Here is a 14,658-nt window from a genome sequence, read left to right on the forward strand (position 1 = left end):
TTACATGGCTGAACCATTACACCTAATTAAGTGGAATAAAAAAGATAATAAGAAGCAAGATAAATCGACTGTCTTGTAAGCATGTAAGGTGACGAAGATTCGGTGCTTTCAAGGGTTGCCTCGAGAATCTTTGCCACCCTCAAACACCGTATTGTCTTGTTCCTCTGCTTCCAAATGCATCATCCGATTGAATTACACTCTTACTATAACTCAGTCCTACAATTCGTCTGGACGTCTCCTGCTCTTCTCGATCTCCCTAGTCTTCTCTTCCCGCAGTCCGTGATTCTCCGCCGGTCGGCCTCCACACACCGCTAGCCTTGTGCCGCCATCGACCTCTGGGGCTGATTTCAATGAGCTACTTCTGGGGCTGGTTTCAATGAGCTATCACTTCAAGGGTTCGCAATAGTTTAATCCAGCGGTAATTATTTTCACTTCACCCAAACCCGGTCGATTAAACCATTTTGACAGGAAGCCCGACAGGTTGGGCCCAGATGTAAGGTGCCAAGTGGCAATTTTAATATTGTCTACTCTTCTTTCCCTGCTCCGGCAGCCATCTGCCTAAGACTCTTTGCTATTGTCCTCGCCAGTGCCTGGGCGCGAGGGCCAGCAGCTCGAGGGTTGTGAGTTCTGATTCGGTTCCGATTTTTTCGGTTTTCGGCTTATTGTGCCCACCCTGACAGAGGACCGATGGAGCTTTTAATACAGTAGTTTTTCTTTTTTTTTAAATGGAATGTCAGTTGCTCTGCCTTTGCATTAAGAAGAGGAAACCAAAGTGTTACAAGCTACAACAAAAGGCAACCAAAGCAAAAGAACCCAAGCTACAACAGCAACTTGGCAAAAGAAAACCGAAAAACCCCGAAGCTGTAGCTACAGCTCGGCTGTACAGGCATCAAGGTTAGCTCCCTTACAGTAGTTTTTCTCACCCGCGTAGACTGTAGAGGATTAGGAAACCACCCCCGGCCCCTTGTCCTTGTCCAACTCAAATTGATTTATTTTTTTCCAAAATTGACAGAGAAAGAAAGCTGCAAGTTACACGTCCAGAGGGGCAAAAATTAGGATACAGTTCTGTTACAATTAGCCCGCGTCTCTCCGCTCCGGCCTCGATACAATTTGCCTGCATCCGACAAGAGCCTTCGTGATGGATTGCCTCAAGAATCTTTGCCACGCTTGGGACCGTATGAGTCAACACCGTTTCGTCTTGTTCCTCTGCTTCCAAATGCACCATCCAATTGAATTAGATTCTTAGTATAACTCAGTCGCACAATTCGTCTGGACGTCTCCTGCTCTTCCCGATCTCCCCAGTCTTGTCTTCCCGCAGTTCCGCGATTCTCCGCCAGCCGGCCTCCACACACCGCTAGCCTTGTGCTGCCGTCGACCTCGGGCTAACAGGAGTCACCTCTGCCTGCCCCCTTGACGACGGCCCAAGCACTCTGTCAATTTGGCGACTCCCTGGCGCCCGCCCTCGACCTCGCAGCCCGCTGCCGCCGACGCACCTGTCCCCCCACTCGGCGACTCCCGCTGTCCCTGTCCACCACCCCACCCATGATGTCGCGGCCTCCCTGACCTGTAGCCCGGCGCGCAAAACATCCAGTACAAACTGAAACCAAATCGAATTTCGCGGTTAACCAAATTTTCAGTTTCACCTGTCTAGGTACTAATTTCAGTTACCATTTGGTGGTGACTGAACTTCAAAATATACCCGATGCCCAGGCCGAGTTGAAGCCATCAATTATACTTGAGAAAGCGTGAAAAGAACCGAGAGACTTAATTTTGGACTTCAACAATCATAATTATACGAATTTAGAATTCGCCAATAAATTGGCTACCGTCTTTTCAATATAAATTATTGCAATATTCAAATTGCAATATCAATGAATTAGAAAAATTCATTTAAGTAAAAAAGAATACTATGCAATAACCTACTAAGAAAAGGATATTCTCAAGTAATAATAAGAAAATCGTATTCGATTTCTATTCATCTTACATATTAGAGATTATTATTATATGTACTCCTTTGTTTAGAGTATTCTATGTCTAATTATTCAAGAAATTAGATTGATTGATACAAGTTGATTTCCTATTACGATGGATGGAAGAAAGAATGGATAGTCCAATAGCGGCTTCAGCAGCCACAAGAGCTATAACAAAAATTGCGAAAATGTCTCCTTTTAATTAGCGACTATCATATAGATCAGAAAATGTTACGAGATTTAGATTAATTAAATTCAGTATAAGTTCTGAGAAATAAACTGGCTACCAAGGGACCAAAACAGGATCCTCAGCCTCACCACGTCGTTGCAAAATTAAATCAGATAGCTCGAGGTATAAACACCGGAGGTGTCATGTGGCGAAATGGCCAAAGCGACAATGTTGAGATCTTTGTAAAGAGAAACAAAAGAGTACACCGCATGCTATTACAAGATGGCTCGTGCAATACATGGTCCCGGATAGATGCTATCTATCCTATCATGTTAATCTGCCAAACAGTGCTTTGCTGGTGAATCGGGTTCAAATATATATCCCCATTTTCTGTTTATTCTATCTTAACAAAATGCTACGGTGCAGTAGAGTGATGAAATTGATGGTGCTCGTAATACACATCTGACTTGAATCTGAACTAGTGTCGCCAGTCACAATATACAAATGCGAAGCAGAGCACAAATCACTCGCAGAAATCAAACTGTGCAGAGCAGGTTAGCGCCACCGCCGCCTCGATCACCTGCAACGTGCGCCGCCGCTTGGCCTCCGCGCATCGCCGGTACCCCTCCCGCAGCCTGCGCTTCGTGGCCGCCAGCTTCGCCTCCATGCTCCGCTTCTTCTTCTTCCTCTCCCTGACAGCAGCAGCAGCAGCACCCACGGAGAGATGGTTCTTGATCGGTGCCGCCGTCGTAGCCTTTTCTTCCGCGGGAATACTCGTGGATGATCCGTCCTCGGCCTTCTTGCTGCTGCTGCTGCTCACTTCGGCGTCGGACACGGAATCAGACGCCATCGATCGGTCTCGCGCGTGATGATCGCTTGTTCTACGTGCTGCCTGCTGTGCGTTGCGTGCCGGCTTTTATTGACGGTGCACGTAGATAGGGTACGGGAGCTGCCCGCCGAGTCCGGCTCCGGCTCCAAGTCAGTTCTAGGCAGGGCTTTTGCATCAAGGATCAAGCCGTCAAGGGGAATCCGATCACTTGGGCCGGGTCGGCAGCCTTGCTTCCGGAGACGTGTTTGTGTACGCGTACGTCATGGAGTGTTGTGTGTGTGTGGGGGGGCTCGGTCATCTACGTTTGTACTGTGTTTCTTAAAAACAGGTAAAAACGTAAAACGCACCTGTAAAATTGTGACTGCAGATTTGAGAATATCCGGTTACGAAAGAGCTGACTGCAGATTTGAGAATATCCGGTTACGAAAGAGCTGACTGCAGATTTGAGAATAACGAAAGAGCAAAGATCCTCTTAAACAACTCTAACAAGCAACCAGGTAAGCAGGAGAGTGGTTACTGTTAGTTGGGAAAGTTCACTTCACAAGCAATTAATTGTTCTTCATGGTTTTGCAGGTATACGAGCGGGAAGTATTTAGCTATGTTTTTAGAATCATTTGTAATTTTATTCAATTTTGACTCCATTAAAGGTACAACGCTTTGGAGCATATATCCAAGAAACTATAAATTAAATGCTATACATAGCTAGGAATGACAATGAAATCTTTCAAATAAAGCAAAGAAATCTTCTTTGTGGTATCAATCTTAGCAACAAGACGTACTAACAAACTTCAGTAAAAATATTGCAATCATACTAGAGCCCGCCGCTCAAACACCTGCATGCATGAACTATATTGTTTTGCAAGTTTATAGAAAGCCCCTTGAATCACCCATTCAAAAAAATAGAAACCCATAAGCGTTGAAGTACTTTGGTCGGAGATGGCGTGCCGTTGAACCACAAGATATTCGTCAGACCATCCGATAAGGATTCCAAAGTCTCAAAGGTCGTGCCAATAAAAACATCATAACACACTAAGAAAAACTCATTAGATTAGTCATTAGTATGACGGTTCTCACTACACCACGCCCCACGTTAGGTGTCCAACTGGCTGTTGGCAAAAATACGCCTATGCGCCCCCTCACAGCCTTGTCTGCTCGTTCGCCACGCCCGCGCTCCGCCCACACACCGCGTCCGGACACTGGTCGCCGTGCGCCACTGCGCGTCGAGAGGGCCACCGATGGCTCTTGCCGACGCGGTCCCTGCTGCCTTGCGCGAGGCCACCGCCATCCCGGCCTCAGGCTCATCCCATCGCCATCCAAGTCCCGCGGGGAGCCACCGGCGCACACGAGCCGGTGGAGGCGGCGGTCGGGGCGCGTGACGGAGCCACGGGTCCGCAGCCGCCTTCCGCGCATGGATGCCGCCGACGCGCACGAGCTGGTGGAGGCGACCCAGAGCGGCGGCGGGCGCTGACGAGATCCGGATTGGGTGGGGGTGAGATTCGTAGGAGAGGAGGAGCGAGGAAGGGCTCTGTTGTTTTTTTTTTGGGCGGTACGTGTTTTTTCTGCGCTTGAGAACCGCGGGAGCCGAAATTAAAAGGCGCGTGGGGACAACGGTGGCAGATTCGTAATTTCGGTGAAGTGACGTACCGCGACGCCCGTACCATCACCACCAACTCTAATTTTTTAAGACTGCGCGCGGGAGCCGGAATTAAAAGACACGTGAGAACAGCGGTGGCAGATTCGTAATTTCGGTGAAATTACATGCCGCGACGGCCCAATCCAAGACCAGATGATAGGTGCGATCGTTTGTTTGCCTAGGTGTCGCCGTATGTTGGTTGTCGTACGGATAGCAGTTCTAGCTTGTACGATCAGAGCGAAATTGATTTTTTTTCCTCTGTAGAGAAGCTAGTTCTCATAGAGGCCCATAATTCTTTTTTAGGAGAACGAGAGGCCAGAAGGCTTAGCTTCTTTCGTAAGGGAAAAAATGAGAGCCCACACTAGAGAAGTACAATGTTGGGCTGTAGTGGAGGCCCATGGTTAGAGGGGACATGCACGTTGGGCTACCCACGCGTAGCATGGTACGCCACGCGCAGGCACGGTCGGACGTACTCCGTACCACCTGTGTTATCTATACCAACCAATATACCACCACTGTACGTCGTGTTATCAAAATTATGGTCAATATGTCACCGCTCGTTATTTCTCTCGACGCGGACGCCCCCAGCGCCCAACCTGCTCGATCCCTCCTGACGCCCCACCCAACCTGCTCCATTGCCCCCGCCGCCGCAGCCCTCTTCCTCTCTGGCTACACCCCACCCCACCCGCCTCCCTTCTCTCCCCCGACCTCCTGCTCCTTCCTTCGCCTGAACATCACTGTTTTTCTCACTACAGTTCGCGGCCTGGCCACTCCAAGCATACCGACCCCACGCGAGATCCACCCGACGACCGTTGTCCGCAGTCCCAACGCGTGATCCAGAAAGTGGCCGTCGTCCGCCATCCACGCATGAGATCCAGTAGGTGGCCGGCCATAGCTCAACCATCCAACGAGTCCTTGTTGTTTTCGTTTGTTGCGGTGCTTTGCACTAATCGACGGATAATTCAATAGCTAATTGGAATGTACTCCCAACCTGATTGATGGTAGTTGCTATGGATAATAGATAGATTAGTGTTTTACCATGCACCGAATGATTACCATGTGCATGCTATGATTGGAAATTAGCATTTACTGATAGTTCGATTGCATGCTTAGAAATTAGCATCTTCTTTTTATGGGTTTCATATTTTTGCATGTATACAAATTTGCTTTATGTTTTGAACTTTTGTATTGGATTTTCTTGTTAGAATGTGAAAATTTGGTACAGAATTTGAATGATGATTTATTAGTGCACGGAATCATCTTTTAAAGTGGCCGTGACGTATGCGTTGGGCCGTGGCAGCACACGGGCATTTCCGCTGGTTCTTGACAAATTTTAGGAATACAATCTGACATCTTGACAGCGGCCAGTTTTTGCCGGTTTTAGGCTCTAGGCAAATCCATGCATGTCTAGCTAGCGTGCATGTCAAATAATGCAAGGTCGTCGATCGATCGGCATCAATCCATAGATGGAGATAGGCGTACGTGTGTACGTGTAGGCCGGTGATTGGGTGATCATTGCAGGGATTAATTAGACATGCAAGAACGAAAAGACATGATTCAATCAAGTGCCGTCTTCTTTAATCCTTGCCCCCTCGAGAGCTAGACTAGATAGCTCGCCGCCAGCTTATCATTTCTGAGACCCTGGACTATGATTGATGTCGCCGCTGGATAACCTGATAGGCATACCAGCGGCCCCATGCACCACAGGGTCAGAGCTAGCTAGCTAGATCCATCTGCTGTCCTTCGACCGTGTCGTCGTATCCATTGCTGTCCCTGTCGCAGCTCGATCGCTGCCCACATCAATCCAATAACACGATCAAGGTACGTAGCTACAAATATCGTCATCAACCGATATTAATGCATCAATCAATTAATTAACCTAATCTCCTTGGTGTTGGCGTCTGAACGTTCACTGGAGGGCTCTGGAGAGTTTGAGCTCACGTACGTACGTAAGCATTTGTGTCCACGATTGATGGGGGAATTGATGGATTCAATTAATTAATCTACAATCGATGGATCGTTTGCGACGGCAAGGGCGCACGCGTGGCGCCGTCGTCGTCTACGTGGGGTCACCCAATCAAGCTTCGAGTGAGAATATATGCCAAGTCTAATTGTTCTAGTTGGTGATCCACATCAACACGTGTAATTAAAGCCCGACTCGCGCGGCTTTGCACTGTATGTCAACCTTCCGTGTCTCTTGCCCTGTCTCGACGTGCGTAATCGCATGGAAAATAATTAATAATGTACAGTACTACTCCAGGAAAATTAATAATCGATGGAGTATATAATTGGTGGTCGATCGTCGGCCGTCAGGGAACCCAAACAAATTTCGCAGGAAAATTATCGCTTGATCTTTAAAGCTCAAGATTATATAATTCAGTGTTCCCAACATGACGTGCTGTAGTTTATATTGCCAACAATCTTGGGAGTCGTACACGTGCACAATCAGAAAAGAAAAGAAAAATCCGGCCAACGCCTCGATCTGGTTTTATTGTTTTCCTGGCACTCACGCAACCACGAATAGAGAAGCCAGATTAAGTGTTCTCCGTACACGTAGTGACAGTGATACGGTCTCAATGATTTGCAGCTTTCATATAACCATGCATGGGTCACAATCTCACGGTTCTAATTCCTGCAACATGCTCTCGTAGATCACAATATGTTCCACCAAGAAATAGTACTAAATGCCACAATTGCACCACTGGTACGTACACAAATGGAAAGGGAACCTCTTTGACATGCCTGCCCACAAAAACCACATTATTCATATATGTTGTACAAAGGAAAACTCTCCAAAGTCAGCCACGCAACCACAAATTCTACATCTAATATAGCTAGCTAGAGATCTGGGTAATACAAACGACATCGATCAGGTTGTTTGGATGCAAGATCACCAGTACACCACAGTTTCGTTGGGTTGAGTATATAGATCTAGCTAGCTCGTTCTTCCAAACTTGATACACTTCAGAAGGTATTGGTTTTAATTTCTTCTATGAACATCGATCATTGATGAACAAAAACAAGAAACCAGTATATATTTACAGAACTTGCGCTAGCTACCTAGCAAGCTAGCCGGCCACAGTACCGATTAACTCGCTGATGGCTGGCGGCGGAGCACCGGGTGGATGGTGAAGGGGGCAAAGTGAGGCCTGGCAAACAAGCTGGACGCTGTCGATGATGGCGGCGAACGCTGTCCTGGAGATGACACGGTGGTGATGGAGGCTGGGGTGGCGACGACAGGAGGAGCATAATAGATTGTGGCCTTGTTATTATTATCACACGAGTGACACGCTGGGAGTGCAGTGCTCACCCCAGACAGGTGGTGGTGGTGGTGGTAGAACGGATATGTGGGAGTGGGACGGAAGGTGCGCAGCTCTGCGACCTCCCGTTGGAGCCTTCGGTTCTCCCTTGTCAGTGTTTCACAGCAACGCTTCAGGTATTCGCAGTCCACCTCGGTTTGCTTCATCTTCGTCCTGCGATATGATGTTAAATTGGGTCATCGACGTTTGGGGAAAGAAATTAATCAGAGAGAGAAATTAAATTTCTACGATTACTAGATTAGTAATTACGATAAAAAAAATTTAAGATCGATAGAGTGCCATCGAAGGAGAAATGGTATATTTGGTTACCTAGCTCTTCTGTTTTGGAACCAGACCTCAACTTGGCGTGGTCGAAGGCTCAGCCGGTTAGCTAAATTGCTCTTTTGTTCCTGTACGCCGAAAGACAAAATGAGTAATGGTAGATTAAGTTTCAACAGTCTTTTGAATTTCGTGTTAAACTTCTAGAGTATATGATATGATTGAACTTCTCACCAACCCCAAATAAATCCACGCACCCCATCCACGGTGCAAAATTGAAAACTATGTGCGATACCCCCATATGATAATGGGTGATCATTACTGCGTAGGTGACTATTATTCCCAAGACCTATCCTAACCGAAACATTTCATCCAGTTACTCTTTCATCAAAGAACTTACTTCAGGCTGTTTCAAGACCTGTTTTCTGACTGTAACAAGGGAAGGTTAGAACAAGATATATAGGACGCATACCAGGGTTAGGGTGCTGTGCTCTTTGAAGCTATCCTCTAGAGACGCAGACTGTTCCTTGGACAGCCGCAGCTTCTTCCTCACCCTGCCACCTCCATTGTCCTCGTCCTCTGAAGCTTCCTGATCAACTGCCTGTCTCACAGCAACCTCCACCTCCATGGACGATGGCAACAAAGACTGCGGTGTCGATGCTCCATCATCCACCGGAACAGTGTTCACATCAAGCCCTCTTCTGCACACCTCAGAATCTGCACTCCCTGCACAGAAAAGGACACATAACCATATATACAAAGGATTTACTTGCCTTAAGTTTTTACGCGCTTAACCACCTATGAACCTACTGGGAACCAATCAATCCAACAGCATAGTCAGCAGAATTCTCTTGAACCCTACCTGTTTGTGCACAGACTAGGGGCAGCAGGCAGCTGAGGCTCGCCTCCATAGGCGACGCAGTCTGATGGCATGCTTCATCATCTTCTCCATACACAGTTTCTGCTCGCGGTGTGCTTGTCCTTTGGTTATCTTCTTCAACTCTTTCATTAGCCGTTACCCTGAGTCCTAGCACAAGTTTATGGTCTTCTACTTTGCCCGTGCGTGTAGGCGCTTGTGCAGGAGTGATTGTGGCATTCACAGGAGCTGGAGAATCTCCTAGACTAAGCTCAAGCTCCATACCAATAAGAGGGGGAGGGGTCTTGGAGTGATGAGGGCAAAGAGGAAGCAAATAGATGTACCATATATATAGTAGCCATAGGCAAATCATCAGGTTTGACCAAAGAAATACTATCACAGTACCCAAGATGATTAAGTAACATATAAAAGATTTGGATTACTACCTAATGCTTGTCGCTTCAACAATACTTTATCATATCCCTACTATTCTATTAAGAAAATATTTTCTCTTTATATTGAAGGTGTGCAATCTAATTAAAAATGGAACGAAACTGTCCTGCAGAATTAGCTATGCGAGTCTATAACTATTATGCACAGAATGTTTTTGTTGCTTGCAAAGAGAATTTCCCAAGTTCTAGATTTGACTGTTCCTTGAGTTTAATGTATTACTCCCTCCGTTCCATATTAATTGGCACAAATTTAGTACAACTTGTACTAAATCCGTGCCAACTAAGATGGAACGGAGGGAGTAGCATATTAGGTGAGCATACAGATGTCATTTACCCATATGGGTTTTCTTAATAAAAGAAGTTGGAAATGTAAACACACCAATATAGGGACTTTTACTACGAGTGATGCTAATCCAAGCTACCCGAGAATTAGTAAACTTGCTGCATGGGCTTGTAGCATCCAATCATTTGTTCAATGTTTGCAAACTACAATTAAAATGCTCAACTCAAAAAAGAACTTTAAACCAGCATTAGGAACCTTCTAAATTCAAAACTTCCAAACGGAACCAAACTTGAAAATTAGGAACATCCAAAACTTTCAATTTGGTTCCAAAACATTCAAACACGAGGACTTCTAACTGAGATATTTCAACAGAGTTCCACAAATATATAAGTTTGACATTTGAAAGTTTTAACTTTCATAAGGTGGACCACACAATGCTAATGTAAGAAATAGCTAGTGTAGGCGTCAATAAGACAAGTTTCTCAGGCAAGCACACAAAATAATAGCATTCCGAGTTACCATTTCATTCGAATTTCTCCCATACATTGGGAAGCTACAATACGTTGTCATTTCTTAAGGCAATACTATTTTTTTGTCCTTTGAAGAAAAGGAATGGTTGACAGCCAAATAATTATTTATCATTGATTTGCTCAATAATGGCGCTGAGCATAATTAATATTGAATATGCTTGGTCAAAATTGCTTGAGAAGTTATCTAATCTATCATCTATCCTTAGAAAATTATAAGCTTACCACTGAAACCAGACTTGCAATAATAAAACGAATGCAATAAAAACCCACCGAAAACAGTATTTCGCCTGATTTTCCCCTAATTAACAAGCTACTCCCTCCGTCCACAAATAAGCGTACTTCTAGGTTTTGTCCTAAGTCAAGCATTTTTAGGTTTGACCAACTTTGTTGAAAAGAATAGCAACACATATGACATCAAGTCGGTATATTATGAAACTACATTTCAAAACGGATCTAATGATACTAATCTAGTGTCATAAATATTGCTATGTTTTTCAATAAAGTCGGTCAAACTTTAATATTTTTGACTTAAGACAAAACCTAGAAGTACACTTATTTGTGGAAGTAGGGACTACTAAGGTTTTCTGGCCTTGTTTCACTTATAAATCAGGCTAATTCTCTTCCGATTTATGAATTTTAGGAACACCCTGCCCTTTGACAAGGTTTGGCGAAAATGAAATGCTCATTGAATTCATCATACAAATACTATGGCCTGTCAAGGTAATTATTTTTATGAACCTGATCAAGAGGGCAAGGTGCTCCTGCAATTCCTAAAGTAGAAGAGAACTGGCTTTGTTTATGACGAAAACAAGGCTGAAAAACCTCTTGGCATCTTCTAATTTGTAGCCCATGATCTGGGCCTAGCAAGTCCGAAGTGTAGTGGATATGGGCCTCTGCAACCTCACAAGATGGTTGGTATGGTGATGTACTGATCTCAAAATCTGAACTGCAATCATCTTCCAGCTGAAGTGATCTAGATACTTCACAGATAAGTACAGCAGGAAGTAGCCCATGATGTCACAATCTGGAGTGTAGTCTCTAGACAACTTGTGAGGAACCTCTTTTTAATAAAGTTGTAAGGAACCACTTTGCTGGGTAATGAGTACAATTATGTGATTCCAAGATGTCAACAATTCTAGAGAAGCTACAGTTGTACAAGAGACTGGGAAAGCGTTGCTTTTTTGTTGTTTTTATTTATATCTGAACTCTGAAGTATCCAATAAAAATTGCCATGACTTGTGCAAGTTTTACCTGGACATGTGGAAAGCACACCTTCAAACTTACAACTCCAAGGATGAGTCTGTGAATCACTCCTGCAGACAGTATTGTATTGGGACTGAATCTTCCAATTTGACACCAGTCAGGCAGTCAGCCAAGAGATTCTGCAATCATCATGATGTATGCAGAAGAATTTTTTACTATTTCTAGTTTTCTACACCAATCATGTGGCCCATATGCACATGAACTCAAATACCCCAGCACACTAGTCTTGCTAGAATCCAATCATAAGGTATTGATGTTGCTATTAGGATCAGAAATTGCAGACAAGAAAGAACTGTTCTTTGTCGTAGATGCAAGAGAAAACTTGAGTTGGACCTTGTCTTGAAGGCCTTAACAAACTTACACATTGCTATCTTAAAATCTCAGCCTAGCCTTCTTTGACAACTGGACCAGCAATACGTTTATAATATTGTTTGACAATATATTGGGCATATATATATAATGCAAGAAAGGATGTTTTGCACAATCAATGGTATATACACACAAGGGACAAATTACATCTTGACAACCTGCAGATCTGAATGTAATAGACAAAACTTTTAAGCACAAAATTGATTATGATTTGATCTCCTTGATGATAGAAAGTAGACAAAGATTTGGTTTGGGAGAAGTGTTAGACTCCATTCCAAGGATGATTGGTTTATATGTAAAATAATCTAAGTGGAACCAAAACCTTCAAAATGCATGCTATATGTCCACTGGCTATATTTTTTTCCTTAAAAGAGAAGTCAAACTAATCTATCATCTATTAATCGCTAACAAACTATTTACCTTTTCAGAGCTTGCGGACTCAAGCATCGACACCAAACCATGGAACAGTACCTTCTTTCAACATCCGGATATGTCAATGGATTCTTAGTTTTTTTTTTTTTGACAAAATCAGTTTTTACTCATTTGGTTGAGAAGTTCCTAATGATTTTTTGGTGCAGTTTAGCAATTTTCTGCTACTAATTGATATAAAACTGCATTTGGAATAAAAACCCACTGCAGATTATAATATCACTGGTTTCATGACACATCATCCTGTGCTAGAAATCTTCGGCATTCAAAATATGAAACAAGTCTCCTAATTGCAATATACTACTTGGAAATGATGTCTGCAGCAGAAAAAGGAATATGTCCCCTTATTTGCTTGCAATTTGTTCATTCAGTGAATTACTGGGAGAAACTAGGTTAGGCAGTTACGTTGTGATGCTCTATTATGTATTTAGCTTGGAGCAATAGTTTTTCCCTAATTTTTCTGAAGGGTGATGTTCTGAAGGCTGGATAAGTTGAAGGTCAGCAATACATTTTATTACTCCCTCCGTCCAGAATTACTTGTCGTTGATTTTGTACGACGTTGCACTAAATCAGCGACAAGTAATTCCGGACAGAGGGAGTACAAATTTTGTTGTTGAGAAAAGTCTAGTCCTTACCACCGAAGAGGCTGAACTACAATGATGTTATATTGATATATGTATGTAAAAACCATGCAACGCGCCCGAAAAATGCATACATATCACCTCTGGAAAGGAACCTCCACTATGATGATACACACGTCTCCAAACATATGGAAATAAAGGAGACGCCGGATTTTTTTTAAGGAGCCTGTCATCTGAATGCATAGCTACAGTAGCACCTATTCAGTTTGGAAGAAAATGGAGCTAATGCCCAACATCCACGAGACAAAAGTACAGCAAAATCCTAAAGTATGAAGTTTATTTGGTGCCACCATCGAAAACTACAATCAATTGTGATGTTTCGCTCGCTCCTCGGCAACTCCGAACTGGAACCCTCGCTGCATTTACCTGCCCCGCCTGCAGGTGGGTCGACTCAGAAAGTCGGAATCCAATTCAAACTTCAGAGAAGCGGAAACATACCCGACCGCCGGACCACGACGAGGAAGACGAGAGTCCTCTCCACCCGGGTCAAGTGAGCCATCTCCACACGCACGGCAGATCGGGCAGGTCCGCAGCAGGGGCGACGCAGCGACAGACAGACGGCGGGCGACGAACTCCGCCGCCGAGCGAGTGGAATTGAATGTCCGTGTTGCTTCAGGGGGGAGTGATGGGCTTCTTTTTAGATGAGGGGAGTGATGGGCTGGCTCGGAGGAGGCCTGGCCCGTGGAGAAGATTTGGAAATCCTGGAGCATTTTGTCCCAGAGGTACGGCGTAAGAAGCGGGGGAGAGGTTTTAGAGTAAAACAACCCATTCCAAAATATTCTTTGAAAAAGAGTCAAAAAGGAAAGTGAAATGCGCTGCGTCACCTAAAAAAAAAAGGTGAAGTCTAATTTTTTTTTAAAAAATCCGTCGCGGCAGCGAAAACACATTGTGTTTGAGAACACCAAAAATCAGCAATTTTCCATCATATTCCTGCGACATCGATCGACCAACGGTGGTACTCCCTCCGTCGGCATCCTTAGGGAGCCATCAAATCCTCCTCATTTGTCCACTTTGTTCATATGGGGTTCATGATCAAATTATGTAAACCAACGAAATTTGTCCACTTTGTTCATATAGGGTTCATGGTCAAATTATGTAAACCAACGGAAGCACTCATTTGTCCAAAAATGGTCCACACCCTCAATTTTTCCCCAAATTTAGGAAGAGTATAGGTAGCCCCATTTATACAAGACTACTCCAAACTTATCCACTTGTCTTCTTAGCCCACATGTTAAAGACATGAAAAGATAAATGGGAAATTACCATTGGACATATTTTATTCACCCCTATTTGTTAAACCCCCCTCCCCCTCCCCCCCAATGCACAAATGGGTGCTCATCTTTGGAGATGCTCTAAGTGCCAAAATATTACATGATTCTAGACATATTTTAGTATATAATCTCTTTATTCCTAAATTCTTGTCGTTATTTTAGTTCAAATTTGTACTAAACAACGGTAAGAATTTAGGAACGGAGGCAATAGATACGTCAATTTCATAAAAATTTGAGTCTTAATATGAGACGACGGAGGGAGTATATGATATGCGCGAGCCGCTTGGAATTCAGCGGAACGCCGTGGCAACCACTTTGATCCCCATCGACCATCGTCATCAGCAGTTCATTTTTTTGTGTACGGCAGCGAGTCACCGAGTGACGA

The 14,658-nt window shown here is 44.3% G+C and overlaps 1 protein-coding gene across 2 annotated transcripts; it reads right to left on the reverse strand.

Moving 5' to 3' along the window:
* Positions 1-7,316: 7,316 nt before the first annotated feature.
* LOC100827090 (homeobox-leucine zipper protein HOX7) lies at positions 7,317-13,621 on the reverse strand. Of its 2 annotated transcripts, none has more exons than XM_024462330.1 (5): positions 13,441-13,621; positions 9,042-13,368; positions 8,652-8,905; positions 8,231-8,310; positions 7,317-8,074 (listed from the first exon to the last, which is right to left on the reverse strand). In XM_024462330.1, the coding sequence occupies exons 2-5, from the start codon at positions 9,406-9,408 to the stop codon at positions 7,690-7,692; spliced, it is 1,086 nt and encodes a 361-aa protein (XP_024318098.1). In that variant the 5' UTR covers positions 9,409-13,368; positions 13,441-13,621; the 3' UTR covers positions 7,317-7,689. The 2 variants fall into 2 exon arrangements, with proteins under 2 accessions (XP_024318098.1, XP_014755648.1); XM_014900162.2 differs by having other exon boundaries at positions 9,042-13,377.
* Positions 13,622-14,658: the final 1,037 nt, after the last annotated feature.

This window comes from Brachypodium distachyon, chromosome 3 (assembly GCF_000005505.3).
Source record: "Brachypodium distachyon strain Bd21 chromosome 3, Brachypodium_distachyon_v3.0, whole genome shotgun sequence".
Lineage (NCBI taxonomy): Eukaryota > Viridiplantae > Streptophyta > Magnoliopsida > Poales > Poaceae > Brachypodium > Brachypodium distachyon.